At 40.3% G+C, this 15,634-nt stretch overlaps 1 protein-coding gene across 1 annotated transcript in view; it reads right to left on the bottom strand.

Annotated features, from left to right (window-relative positions):
- The window catches only part of DNAH6 (dynein axonemal heavy chain 6), a 257,043-nt gene that overhangs the window by 154,649 nt on the left and 86,760 nt on the right, over positions 1-15,634 (bottom strand). The window contains exons 33-35 of the mRNA XM_063458711.1: positions 11,858-11,965; positions 9,550-10,105; positions 7,182-7,304 (exon numbers count right to left, since the gene is read on the bottom strand). Coding sequence (XP_063314781.1) covers positions 7,182-7,304; positions 9,550-10,105; positions 11,858-11,965 — 787 coding nt within the window. The remainder of the gene's footprint in view (positions 1-7,181; positions 7,305-9,549; positions 10,106-11,857; positions 11,966-15,634) is intronic.

Genomic DNA, 15,634 nt, shown 5'->3' with positions numbered 1-15,634 from the left:
ATACATGCATACAGACATACATACAGACAGACAGACACACATACACATACATGCATACAGACACACAGACATACATACAGACACACATACATACATACATACACATACATGCAGACAGACAGACATACACATACATGCATACAGATACAGACACAGACAGACATACATACATACATACATACATGCACACACACAGCTCATTTTCCAGCCACCCTCCTGTCTCTTACCTTTTCTTTGCAGGAGGGTGGCTGGGGATGATGGGAGTCGGCGCTGCTCCCTCTTCATTGCTGGGCTCTCCCTCTTTACGGCTGGGCGGGCGGGCGGGCGCGCTCCTCCCGCGCGGAGTGAGCTGGGAGGAAGTGAGCACTTCCTCCCAGCAGCACTTGCGGCTGCTTTTTTTTTTTTTAAAGGGGCCCGGTCGCGCTATACAACGCCCATAGCGCTGACCGGGCCCCTGAAGGAGGGGGCTCATCGGGTGGCCCTAAGTGTGTGGGCCACCCGATGGGCCCCACACTGGGGCCCGGGCGGCCGGGCCCCCCAGGGCCGCCGGGCCCATGACAACTGTTATGGTTGTCATGCCCTGATGGCGGCCCTGGTCACAAAGCACAAGGAGTAAAATACACTTTTTATGTGGAGCGATTTTAGAATTTGGTATGTTTGTCTTGTAAGCCTAATAGCCATAAAAGAAAACAAAATTGCCACACAAAAGTATATATTTATATAAAGTAGACACCACAGGCTATTTACCTAAGGTTGTTTTGACACTTTCTACGTAGCCATTTTACCGCCAACCTCTGCTAAATATTGGAGTAAAATTGTGTTTTTTTGGGGTTTTCGCACACAAACTTATAACAAAGAACTTCTCATGTGTATTTTGTAAAGTTGGTGTGTGCTATTCCTGTACAAAGTTTTATTATGTGTTCAGTTACTTCTGCTGAGTACAACGGTACCCCCATTGTATGTCTTTGGCACTATTTCGTGAAGCTACAGTGCCATATAGGAGACCTGTCCTTTTCAGTATTCACAGTAGAATTTTGAGAGACGGATTTAATGAGCCTATGCTTCCATTTGGGGTATTATAACAGTTTGACTGTTCAAAAAAAACCCACAAAGGCCTACCATTTGTAAAAGTAGACACCCCAGGGTATGTCATAAGGTGCATATTGTGCCTTAACATGCCCCCATTTTTTTACCATTACATGCCAAAGTATGTGGTAAAAAATAATTTTGTGCATTTTTTACATACGGATTGCATTTTTGCTGGGCATTTTGTATATTTCATATGTGCCACTAAGTTCAAACCCCCCAAATTATGCTCAGCTAAGTCTTCTGAGTAAAAGGACACCCCCATTGTATGTCTATGGCACTATTTCGTGAAGCTACAGTGCCATATAGGAGACCTGTCCTTTTCAGTATTCACAGTAGAATTTTGAGAGACGGATTTAATGAGCCTATGCTTCCATTTGGGGTATTATAAAAGTTTGACTGTTCAAAAAAAACCCACAAAGGCCTACCATTTGTAAAAGTAGACACCCCAGGGTATGTCATAAGGTGCATATTGTGCCTTAACATGCCCCCATTTTTTTACCATTACATGCCAAAGTATGTGGTAAAAAATAATTTTGTGCATTTTTTACATACGGATTGCATTTTTGCTGGGCATTTTGTATATTTCATATGTGCCACTAAGCTCAAACCCCCCAAATTATGCTCAGCTAAGTCTTCTGAGTAAAAGGACACCCCCATTGTATGTCTATGGCACTATTTCGTGAAGCTACAGTGCCATATAGGAGACCAAGCCATATCAGTTTTTACCGAACTTTGAATTTTGACGCCGGGCCTAGGTGCAATTTCCAAGCATCTTCGCAGGTTTTAAATTCAAACTACCCCACAAAGGCCTACCATTTCTTAAAGTAGACACCCCAGGGTATTTCAAAAGGCATATTTTGAACCTTAGCGTGGGATCATTTTTCCGCTAGCGTGTACCAGGTGTAGTGGTAATAAGCGTTTTTTTCTGCCTTTTTGACACACAAAGTGAGTTTGCACAGTATATTTTGCAAACCATATGTGTACTACCACTGTATAATACTTCATATGTTGCTCAGCTATGTCTGCTGAGTACAAAAACACCCCCGTATGTACCTTTGCCAGGTATATGTGGACATCGGAGGGGCACATTTGGGACACAGCCATTCCATTTTTTTTTCCAACTTTCAATTTTTACGCTGTGCCCATGTCCCATTTTAGAGTATTTTACCAGGCTATATAATCCAAATACCCCATAAAGCCATACCATTTCTTAAAGAAGACATCCCAGGGTATTTCAAAAGGCATATTTTGAACCTTAGCGTGGGATCATTTTTCCGCTAGCTTGTACCAGGTGTAGTGGTAATAAGCGTTTTTTCTGCCTTTTTGACACACAAAGTGAGTTTGCACAGTATATTTTGCAAACCTTATGTGTACTACCACTGTATAATACTTCATATGTTGCTCAGCTATGTCTGCTGAGTACAAAAATACCCCCGTATGTACCTTTGCCAGGTATATGTGGACATCGGAGGGGCACATTTGGGACACAGCCATTCCATTTTTTTTCAAACTTTACATTTTTACGCTGTGCCCATGTCCCATTTTAGAGTATTTTACCAGGCTATATAAACCAAATACCCCATAAATCCATACCATTTCTTAAAGAAGACATCCCAGGGTATTTTAAAAGGCATATTTTGAACCTTAGCGTGGGATCATTTTTCCGCTAGCTTGTACCAGGTGTAGTGGTAATGAGCGTTATTAAATTTATTTTTTTACTTTTTAAAACTTTTTTTACTTTTTAAAACTATTTTTTAAACTTTTGTTTTGCTTATTAATTTTTTTAAAGTTTCCTAAACTTTCGTAAAACTTTTTTTTACAGATTTAAAATTTTTCTAAGCTTTTTTTTTACGTTAACCCCTAACTAGCAGTAAGCAGCACTAACAGTAAATTCCCCATTTTCCCATAACTCCCACCCACCCCAGCTAGCAAAATATTTAATTATACAATATTTAAATTAGTTAATTAAATAAATTTAACCCCTGAGGGTTAAAAAATAAATAAAAGTTAATCGTCAGGGGTTAAAAAAAAATTAGATCACAGTATAATACTGTGATCTGTATTTTGATCACTGTAGGCAGTGATCGACTGACAGGGAAGGGGTTAATTTTTATTTGGACTGGGAAAAGGGTTTATTTTTTTACATTTTTTACTTAAACGTTATTAAAACTTTTTTTTAACTTAATTTTTTAACTTTTTAAAGCTTATTTTTAAACTTTTTTTAACGTTAACCCCTAGTTAGCCTAATACTAAATCCCCCAATTCCCCACTAACTTCCACCCTCCCCAGCTAGCTAAATTTATAACTTTAAATTTTTTTAATTAATTAATAAAATAAATTTAACCCCTGAGGGTTAAAAAAAATAATAATTAACCCTCAGGGGTTAAAAAAAAATCAGATCATAGTAAAATGTAATCCCTGCCAATTGATCACTGTAGTCAGTGATCAATTGGCAGGGAAGGGGTTAATTTTATATTAAAATGGGTAAGGGGGGGGGGGATTTTAATTTAACTTTATTGTTTTGTCACCAGGGGGCAGGATCACTGAAGATCCGGCTCCCTGCACTTCACACAGAACCAGGAAGTGCAGGGAGGCGGAGGTGAGTATAGAGAGCACATGTGCCCGCTCTGGCATGCTGTCAGAGCGGGCACATGTACTCTGACAGCCCGATCCGGTGCTCCCGGTCTGCCTCTAATGCAGAGGCAGACCGGAGCACCATTAACCCCACGATCGCCGCGATTGCGGCGATCTGGGGTTAATTTTAACGGGTGACGGACGAGGTCCGTCACTCGTCGTTAAGGCAATCCCCAGAGTGACGGACCTCGTCCGTCACTCGTCGTTAAGGGGTTAAATTGACTTTTACCAGGGAATAGACAATTTTAAGACAAAATAGCCCAATTATATAAAAGTCAGCCAATTCTTCTTTCAGACAAATGTTGATATTCTATAGGTAGCAGGACTGCTAAGGTATTTACATGTTGAAGTAGAGTAGAGTCATAAATAAAGAGCATTTCAGTCAGGTTAGGTGATTATTATTATTATTATTTTATAATAATAGGGCCAGTAAATTCTGTAGCGCAGAGGGGTTGAGGGCAATGCTCAATGAGCTTACATGCTAGAGGGAGTGGGGTATACTGACACAAAGGGTATAAGTAGGGGTAATGAAATAGGTTGCTAGAAAAGTATTCACTGAGAACTTGGGTTATTTTGGACAGTTGCAGGAGAGGAGTCGGGGGAGGGGAGGATGAAAACCCGCTAACAGTTAAAATGATATGCTTTCCTGTGTTTTCAAAGATTTTTTGAAGGAGTGGAGACTGGGTGAAAGTCTAACAGAGAAGGGAAGTCTTGGAGGCAAGCATCTGATGTAGGGCTATGGACAGAGGATAGACATAGGTCTTCTGCTTGTGTATTAGGGAGGATAGGTAGCTTGGAGTAGCATTATGTAAGGACTTGTAAACATGCACCAGAATCATAAATTGAGCCCTATATCTAACTGGAAGCCAATGTAGGAACTGACAGGGGGGGATGCGTGGGAGGTGTGGGCGGACAGAAAAATAAGCCTCTTGGCTGCATTAATTATAGATTGCAGCGGTGCAATCTGGGAACACTTAAGATCACTGAGAAGGGGATTGCAGTAGTCAAGGCGAGAAAGAACAATGGCATGAACCAGTACCTTAGCTGCGTCTGGTGTTAAATAGGGGCGGATGCAAGCTATGTTTTTGAGATGGAAATGGCATGAATTGGCGATCGACTGGACATGAGGGGTGAAGGAGAGGTTGGAGTCAAAGAGGACACCTATGCAGCAAGCCTGCGAGGTAGAGGTGATGGTGGTGCTGTTGACTTGGAGGGAGACAGACATGGGAGTAGCAGCACTTGAGGGATGAAAGACCAGAAGTTCTGTTTTGGACAGGTTGAGTTTAAGGAATTGAGCAGCCATCCAGTTGGAAATCGCGGAGAGACAGTCAGAGACACGAGTCAAGATGGGCAGAGAGAGATCAAGAGAGGACAGGTAGGTTTGTGTGTCATCTGCATATAAATGATAATGGAAGCCAAAGGAGAAGATGAGTTTACCAAGGGTGGCAGTATAAATGGAGAACAGGAGGGGACCAAAGACAGAACATTGGGGAACGCGAACAGAGAGGGGTTAGGGAGAAGAGGCAGAGCCAGAGATAGAAACACTGAAAAATTACTGGGAGAGGTAGGAGAAGCACCAGGAGAGAGCAATATCTCGTAGACCGAGATTATGGAGTATGAGAAGATGATCAGCAGTGTCAAAGGCAGCAGAAAGATCAAGGAGAATTAGGATAGAGTAATGGCCGTGAGATTTAGCAGCAATTAAATTGTTGGATACTTTCGTCACAGCTGTTTCAACAGAGTGATAAGCGCAGAATCCAGACTGAAGCAGGTCAAGCAGAGAGTTGGATTCGAGGAAGTCTGTCAATCTCGCATACACAACTCTCTCAAGAATCTTGGAGACAAATTGCAGTAGCGATATAGGGCGGTAGTTGGATGGAGAGTTGGGGTCATAGTAATGGTAAGTGAGAGTATTAGATGATAGGAAGGCTGACAGATTACTGGAGAGATGGTATAGACAGAAAAAGATTAAAAGAGAAGAAGAAATATATATTTGTGTATCTTCAATCGATAAGTCATGTTTAAAACCCAATAATTTTTTTCTAATTCTATAAGTAGTTAAAGGGAGAAGAGGAAGAAGAGTAGACGATCTAGGACTTGTTCATGCAGAACAGGGTACATAAGGAAATATGATGCAATTGTGGAGAAGCAATGATTAGGTAGGTATGGCATGATACAACTATTCTGTCATTCTCATTCCTGGAAAATAGCTTTTTACAAGGCTTTAAGTGATCTGCAGTGTCAAAAGCAGATGTAACATTTAAAGGATAATTATCAGAGAGACATTACCTTTGTATTTGTCAGAAAGCGGATATATCATTAAAATAACAACAAATTATGTACAGAATAGATATTTTGGATCAAACATCTGTGTTAAACCTTCTGTGTCCTCTGTATATTTATTGACAAAATAAGCAAATAATTGTTACTATTTCATGATTTAATATAGCGGGCTATATGAGCCATGTGAAAGTGTCAATAAATCTGTCACAAAAATATGAAATTAGTCAACATCTTAAACTCACTGAGGACTGTATTATTTAATAGATATATGCAAAATGAGGATACAGCTGTAGATCTACAAAGAATAAAATAAAACAATAGTGCAACACTGTATGATAAAATATGAGTGCGCTAAATAGAATAGAACTCACAAGACTGATGAATGGTTTGCGCCCAAGGATTCCTCCCCTGATATCATTGGGGGCATGAACACTGCTCCTGCTCCAAGGAAGGTGAAGTACGACTCAGGAAGTGGAGTAAAAAATTTTTCTTCTTTATTTAAAAAGATTAAAAGTATAAGTATACAAAACAAGCTGTTATAGTACCAGGTCCTACGCGTTTCGTCCAAATGGACTTCCTCAGGGACCTCCTGGTATATAGATAGGTAACAGCAATAAAACAAATACAAATTGTTCAAGGCTTGTTCATTTGTATTTGTGTTATTGCTGTTACCTATCTATATACCAGGAGGTCCCTGAGGAAGTCCATTTGGACGAAACGCGTAGGACCTGGTACTATAACAGCTTATTTTGTATACTTATACTTTTAATCTTTTTAAATAAAGAAGAAATACTTTTTTACTCCACTTCCTGAGTCGTACTTCACCTTCCTTGGAGCAGGAGCAGTAATCACGCCCCCCAATGACATCAGGGGAGGCACCATTGGGCGTAAACCATTCATCAATCTTGTGAGTTCTATTCTATTTAGCGCACTCATATTTTATCATACAGTGTTGCACTATTATTTTATTTTATTCTTTGTAGATCTACAGCTGTATCCTCATTTTGCATATATCTATTCTATATTGGAGGGATTATTGTTGGGATATCCCTGGAGGAAGCTGTCACCTCTGTCTACTAAGATAAGTGTTATATATTTATCTTTTTGTTTTAAGGGCAAAAAGTGATTGTTCTTTTGTATTATATACATACTTCTGTATTATTTAATGTACTTACATTGTCTGAAAGACCAGCTATCCAAGTTTTGACATATGGCATCCATTTTAGTTCTTCTGAATCAATGTAAACCATTCCACAGCGACTTACAGTGGCTGGAGATGCTACCTTTAAGTCTTGCACCTGAAGAATGTTTACACACAAAAATAGAGTGCAAAGTTAAAAAAAATAAAAGTTATTGGTGAAATAAAGAATTACAGATAAACAACTAGACATGCTAATTTTGATTGAGTGTTGAGTGCCTGCACAGAATTCTAAGGTGAACCAAGTCACTTGTGGCACAGGTCCACCCAAAGAATATGCAAGTCTGCATAGTCTAAAAGCATGCTAGACTGACTGGCAGTCGAGCAGGATTGTCCACTAATGGTGGATCACACAGAGAATGCTGCACAAGCATGTTTAATGGTACATCCAGGCTACGCTTTCAGGGGACAATTCCCCTGTATCCCCAAAAGCAGAAACCAGGGAACATAGTTCTGACGGTAGAACAGGGCCCTGAAATTGGGACAGTACTGACAAAATTGGAACAGTTGGAAGGCTTGGTGTTATGAGGATAAAAAATTCCACAGTTAAATTCATCAATTGGTCACAGGGATATTTAAGATTTTTGAGTTTAGGTTTAGAGTGGTTTTAAATTTAGCATTGGGATACATGGGGTGGTTTGTTTTTAAGAGGCGTTAAACCTACAATTGAGGTAAAGGCAGGGACGTTTTAGCCGCGAGGCAAACAAGGCATTTGCCTTGGGCGGCATTTTCCAGGGGGCAGCAAAATGCCCAGTGCAAATGCCTTGTTAGCCTCGCGGCTAACTGACATGCTAGGCTGGCGGGCAACGCGGGCGGGCGGCTGGCGAGGGAGAGCTCCCCCCTGAGCTGTCTGCTCAGCTCCCTCGCGCACCGCAGAGTGAGGCTGGGAGCCGGAATATGATGTCATATTCCGGCTCCCAGCCTCACTCTGCGGCGCTCGAGGGAGCTGAGCAGACAGCTCAGGGGAAGTGCTCCCTTGCCAGCCGCCCGCCCGCCAGTGCCGCCCAGCAGCCACTGGACCCCCAGGGAGAAAGAGAACCCCCCCAGCATTCCCAAAGGTAAGGAGGCTGGGGGGATAAATAAAAAAAATGTGTTAATGTGAGTGAGTGTGTGTGTATATGTCTGTCTGTTAGTGAGTTTGAGTGTGTGTCTGTTAGTGTGTGTGTGTTAGTGAGTGAGTGTGTGTGTCTGTGTGTGTGTGTATATGTCTGTCTGTTAGTGTGTGTGTGTGAGTGTGAATATGGCTGTCTGTTAGTGAGTGTGAGTGTGTCTGTTAGTGTGTGTGTGAGTGTGTCTGTTAGTGTGTGTGTCATTCTGTTAGTGTGTGAGTGTGTGAGGGGGGGGTGCATGGGTTTTGTCCTGCCTAGGGCAGCACAAAACCAGGATACACCAATGGGTAAAGGGGTTGTTTTCTTCACATTTAGGCTTTGAGTGCTTAAGTATGGGACTAAAAAAAGTTTATTAGGTTTTAGGAATTAAATTTTAAGGATAGACAAAAAGGGGCGTTTATAGTACAGGCAAGTGCATTTTTAAGGGTATTTGCAAAGTCCAGTCAGCCTCCTGTGATTGATATTAGTTACTGTTATGTAGTGTGTATCACTCAGTGTTGCCCCTGCTCCTATTGCAAAATATATCCTTTGTGAGAGCCAGTTAGTGGGCAAATGGGAAGGAATCACTTCCACTTCCTGGGTAGCCTTACACACAGGCACAAGACGAATTGGGACAGAACTGAGTTTTACACCCTCTATAATTGTTCCTGCAGCTCTGCAATTCCGTATAGGAGGCTGACTGAAATGCAGAGGATGCTGGCCAAGGCTAATAGAACTTAGCATTCTCCACTAGCCCACTTAAGCTCAAAAAGGTGAAAAGGTATTGATCGAAGACTTCCACTGGGCACCATTTGTTACTAGTGGGGTAATATGTAATAGTGACCGTCTGCCCTTTGACACCAGTTTTTGTATGATGTAGATCTTTAACCTTGGACATTAAAAGTTAAGTTTAATTTTATTTTTGAAGTCCTGAGAGTGCTATCATTTTGCTGTTTCTATATAATTTGCTGACAAGCACCAGGCATCTACACCTTAGTAAGTGGAGTGCAAAATAATTTTCTTGTATATATATATAATAAGGCCATTACTATAATTTAGTATGTGACATTTGCTGATAATTTTGTTTAAAACCAGAGCACAATTTAAGCTTTTCTTGTACACCAAACAATGATCATTAAAGAGCAACGAATTAGGAAGGAAGTACTGTAATCATCTGGAGACATAAAATGGTGAAGTCAACCAACTTTAAAGTATTATTTAAAAAAACAACTATTATTGTAAACTATAAATGTTTACCTCAAACACCATGTGTATTTGTGGTGTGAACTTGATCCTCTCACTATTTGCCAAGCAGAGCATCTTGTTATCATCCAACACAGTGTTCATGTTTTCAATCCACAGTGCATCGACAGGGCCATCACAGACAATCCATTTATGGTCCTTTGAGGTATCATTAACTGCTGAACGGACACTCAGTGCCATCAGACCATCTTTCCATTCAAAAGTCAGACTGTTTACTTCTCCGTATAATTCACCCATGGTAATTGATTTGGGGTTTAACACATATGTTTTAACAAGCTGGTAAAAGTGGTGTGTTTCACCTGCCTTATATAAAGTGGTAATTGCATCAGCCAGAATTTGATAAACTGTTGTTTTGCCACCACCTGTTGGTCCAACCAACATGACTCCATGTCTAACAATCATGGTTTCAAAAAACTGTATAACATTACGAACCATACTGGGCACTGGCTGCAAGCCTCGCGCTAACATTGTGTCTATGATTGTTGACTGCAGAGTGCCATAGTCATGTTCAGGGATTAAAACACCTGGGAAAAGATCAGATATGATGCCACTAGAAAGAAAGAAACAAGTGTATGATTAAGAAGAAGGGTTTAAAAACTATCATTGAAAGACATACAGAGTCTTTTGACAGAATTATTGGATTAAGTAATGTATTTTAAATGTAATGCCAGGGTAGCCAAACTGAAAACATATAGTGAAAAAAGTGATAAGTGCTCTCTATCCAATAAAGCAGCTATTCTCCATCAAGGAGTTCCTTTTGCCTTGTGAACAATAGAACAAAACAAGCAAGTAAATTAGGTGGACAGCGCTAAGAATTATTATAATAAAATCATACATACACAGGTAGCAGCAGATTTCGCAATTATGTGTCTTACTCTTAAAAAAAAAGGGAAATAAAAGTACAATGATAGTGCAGTATGTTATGAATAATATGGTTATAAAGATATATTCCAAAGGGGCACTCACATTTTCCAGAGATGAAAAAAGTCTATTTTAGGAGCCTGGACGGAACAATCCCCGTCTAAGGATTTCTTTTTTGCTGGTATCAGATTCCCAAGGTAGTGCGATTCATCATATGAAAAAAATAAGGATGTATACCAATGGTATAGTACGTATGTAAAAGTAGGATAAGTAAATAATATTTGACCTACTTACATTTGCTAGAGCAATGACCTGCTCTAGTGTATGGAGCTTTAGATGGAACAATCCCCACCTAGGGATATATGTAGATCAGGAACAGCAGAGTGATGGTGAGCGTATAAGGAGCTCAAGAGTGACTGGGTATTAAAACAGAATCTTTATTAATAAACAGAATAAATAAAACTATTTAAAAGTGAACTATAGAGTAAAAAGAACTATAAATTCTGTTTTAATACCCAGTCACTCTTGAGCTCCTTATACTCTCACCATCACTCTGCTGTTCCTGATCTACATATATCCCTAGGTGGGGATTGTTCCACCTAAAGCTCCATACACTAGAGCAGGTCATTGCTCTAGCAAATGTAAGTAGGTCAAATATTATTTACTTATCCTACTTTTACATACGTACTGTACCATTGGTATACATCCTTATTTTTTTCATATGATGAGTCGCACTACCTTGGGAATCTGATACCAGCAAAAAGAAATCCTCAGACAGGAATTTTTCCGTCCAGGCTCCTAAAATAGAGCTTTTTAAGCTCTTGAAAACATGAGTGCCCCTTTGGAATATCTTTATCTTTATAACCATATTATTAATAACATACTGCACTATCATTGTACTTTTATTTCCCTTTTTTTTTTTTAAGAGTAAGACACATAATTGCGAAATCTGCTGCTACCTGTGTATGTATGATTTTATTATAATAATTCTTAGCGCTGTCCACCTAATTTACTTGCTTGTTTTAAACTGAAAACATAGCTGGCTTAGTAAATTTTCCCAGCTCAGCTATTTTGACCTAAAATTTGAAATCCACTTTGGATTCTCACTTTATTAATTAATCCTGGTAGCGGTATACATTGTTTATGGATTATCCTAAATGCATTATTTGAAAACAATACTGGAAAAAGCATTACATAGCAATTACTGCTTTTCTGAATGTAACAAAAATGTAATTCATGTATACAAGATAGATTACTCTTACTGGTAAACTAGTAAAGAAACGGTGAAGCGTATGTTTATGGTAAAATGATACACACAAAAATAATGGAACTTGCACAATTTATTTTACTGTTCCAATGGACAGATCTGTCTTTATTTATTTGTTTTTCAGCACATTTGTTGGACATGGAAATCAATTGAATTCCAACTGAGTTCTCATACCTGAATAGCTCTGCATCATCTGATAAGAACTTCGGTAAATTTGAATCACGTAAGGCACGAATTAGCACCACATCTTCATTTAAATTGGGATTCTCTCTTTTCAGTGACCTGCAAAAAATAAAAAAAAATCAATGAGGTCTATTCCCTTAACAGTGAATCTTGCGTACATTGAATTTGCTGAACAATATAGCCAAGCTGGAAATATAGGTGAACTGTAAACATTTTTTAGCCGCAGTATTTGTTCACTCTCAGTTGATTGGCTGTAATTGCACACTCGTATCATGAGCAGCAAATGTCATGCTTTTAAATGTTTTGTCACTTTTTTAAATTAATTTGGGAATACATCCTTAAAAAAAAATAATTGTACCTCTTAAGCCTTTCCATTATCATATTATTATTATTATTATTGGTATTTATATAGCGCCAACTTATTCCTCAACCCTTTACAATATTATGATACCTATCCTGAAAAAAACATCTCTTGACCCGTCCTCCCCCTCGAACTATCGTCCCATATCCCTGCTCCCTTACTCATCAAAGCTTTTGGAAAGACTTGTCTTTACCCGTGTGTCTCACTTCCTTAATTCCAACTCTCTCCTTGACCCTCTTCAGTCTGGCTTCCGCCCTCTCCACTCTACTGAGACCGCTCTTATCAAAGTGACTAATGACCTAATCTCCGCTAAATCCAAAGGTCACTACTCCATATTAATTCTCCTTGACCTCTCTGCTGCCTTTGACACAGTTGATCATTCTCTTCTCCTTCAAACTCTTCAATCACTCGGTCTCTGTGACTCTGTCCTCTCTTGGTTTTCCTCCTATCTCTCCCAACGCTCATTTAGTGTCTCATTTTCCAAGGATACCTCCTCCCCTCGCCCTGTCTTGGTTGGAGTTCCCCAAGGCTCTGTCCTTGGTCCCCTTCTATTTTCTCTTTATACTGCCTCTCTTGGAAAACTTATTGCCTCTTTTGGATTCAACTACCACCTGTACGCTGATGACACTCAGATATACCTCTCCTCACCGGACCTCTCCCCGGCCGTCCTGCAACGTGTCACTGCTTGCCTCTCTTCCATCTCTGACTGGATGTCGTCACGCTTTCTCAAACTTAACCTCTCTAAAACTGAACTCCTTGTCTTTCCTCCTCCTAATACTGATCCTCCTCTCTCACTCTCCCTTCAAGTCAGTGATATCCACATAAGTCCATCCCTACAAGCGCGCTGTCTTGGCGTCATACTTGACTCTGGTCTCACCTTTGAGTCTCACATCCAGTTTGTTGCCAAGTCCTGTAGGTTCCAACTCAAAAACATAGCCCGCATCCGCCCCTTTCTTACGCAAGATGCTACCAAGGAGCTTGTCCATGCTCTAGTAATTTCCCGCATGGATTACTGTAACCCTCTCCTGATTGGTCTCCCCAAAAGCCGTACTGCCCCGCTACAGTCTGTAATGAATGCTGCAGCTAGACTGATTTTCCTATCCAGTCGGTCCTCTCACACCTCGCCCCTCTGCCAGTCCTTACATTGGCTCCCTGTATCCTATAGGAGTCAATTCAAAGTGCTAACCCATACATTTAAAGCACTGAACAATTCCAGCCCCTCTTATATCTCTTCACTGATCCAGAGGTATGCCCCTCCTCGTACCCTCCGCTCTGCCCGCGACCACCTCCTGACCGCTGCTCGCACCCGTACGGCCAACTCACGCTTGCAGGACTTCTCACGGGCGGCTCCTCTCCTATGGAATAACTTGCCTACTGCCATCAGACTCTCCCCTAGTCTTCAATCATTTAAGAAGGGCCTTAAATCCCATCTCTTCAGGAAAGCGTATGGCCTCCCAGAGTAATCTCTCCCTTACATACCTGTCCCTATGGAATAGTGCTTTGCTCTCTCCTCCAGCTCTGCTTCACTCCTACTTGATATTTCCTATCCTAATGTTTCTAATACCCCCCCTCCTATAGACTGTAAGCTCATTTGAGCAGGGTCCTCTTCAACCTATTATTCCTGTCAGTTTTCTTGTAATTGTCTTATTTATTGTTACATCCCCCCCCTCTCAAAATATTGTAAAGCGCTACGGAATCTGTTGGCGCTATATAAATGGCAATAATAATAATAATAATAATAATGAAAGGAGGGAAATTTAACAATAAATGAGACAATTACACAATGTTACAGGAACAATGCCTAGATGAGGACCCTGCTCAAATGAGCTTACAGTCTAGAGGAGGTATACAGATGCAATAAGGCAGCAAGTAACCAAACAAGGTGGGAAAGAAGGAGAACTTGAGGTGAGAGTTGAGTGTGGCTCATTAGGAGAGAGCAAGAGACATATATGTGACATAGAAGTTACTCTGGGAGGCCATAAGCATTTCTGAACAGATGGGTTTTGAGGGAATTCTTAAGTGGTTGAAGACTAGAGGAGAGTCTGATGGTGGAAGGCAGGCTATTTCAAAGAAAAGGAGATGCCTGTACAAAAGTCCTGCAAGCGTGAGTTAGCAGTAAGGGTGCGAGCAGCGGACAGGAGAAGTGGAAAGGCCGAGAAGGGGCATATTTACAAATCAGTGAAGAAAGGTAACGGGGACTAGATCATATGCCAGCTCCTGATCTACTTTGTATTATGTCCTCCTTAACTAAGAGTGGCTTGAAGCATATCAGCCAATCACTTGTTTCCTACTGCAGACAATAGGAGAAGTGTTGGACATGTACATGCATCATGGCATATGTGCAAGCATGTCCAGTGTTTCCATTAAGAAACAAATGGGAAAGGGGAACCCATTAGCACATGCAGTTGCAATATCCTCCATTTACGTTATTTGAAGTCATGGAGACTTTATTGTGAGTGAACAAGTGGATCCCATTCACTCCAAAGACACACTCACAGTAGAAACCTCGCCAACACCTTCACAATTAAAAAATATAGTCAAAGAATAGTCAAAGAATATGGCACAATATATTTTGCTGGTAGACACACAGTCATTGACTAAACTTTGAACTCTAGTGATCTAAAATCCAAACTGAAAACTTCAGGTTAAAAAAGTCAAACTAATCAGCAGTTTTTCCCCTAAATTTGGCAATTAATTTTCAATTTAGTGTTTAGCAAGGTAAGTAAGGCCTCCAGACTCCACCACATAGGTATAGATCCCTCTGCTAAGACACTCACTGGCGAACTGAATAAATTATATTCCCCAAAAAGGTCATAAGACACTATTAAAGAAGTCCACGATAACTGAGACCAAAGACCATGGCAAGAGCGCCACCTTGAAATACTGCAATTAGAACAAAGAATAGCCTTTAGTAACGTATCCTTAAACATGTAGTGAGACACATTTATACATACAAAATACTTAGCACCAAAAAATATAGCACACCAAGTATATAATACCAGTACAACTTGCTAAAATGTAGAAAAAGCAAAGATCAACTGATATGAGTGCTCAATTGCTTGCGCTAATTGGCATACTATCATTATGTTTCCAGTAAGTATTACCAACCAGCCATTACTTGGCAATGTTGCTATTGCTAACCTCAGTAAGTAATGGCTGTTTCCCAGCTGCACAATCTCACCATTTAAACTCAACTCATAGCGAGTGTGCAGAGATTTTAGCTGTTCAGCAAATGAGTGCAGGAAAAAAATCATATCCCATGTTTTTACCCTAGTAGAGTTTATTCATAGACTTCAACATGTATTGATTGTACTGATGCAGACAATATTCAGTTTCACCCATATTTTAAAGCCACTGATTGCTTGAGCTGGTGACACACTCAGCTAATGAATTTATTTAAAACATGG

This window comes from Pelobates fuscus, chromosome 6 (assembly GCF_036172605.1).
Source record: "Pelobates fuscus isolate aPelFus1 chromosome 6, aPelFus1.pri, whole genome shotgun sequence".
NCBI classification, from domain to species: Eukaryota; Metazoa; Chordata; class Amphibia; order Anura; family Pelobatidae; genus Pelobates; species Pelobates fuscus.
Note: the sequence above shows the minus strand (reverse complement) of the source record. Positions and strands in the feature narration are given on the sequence as shown.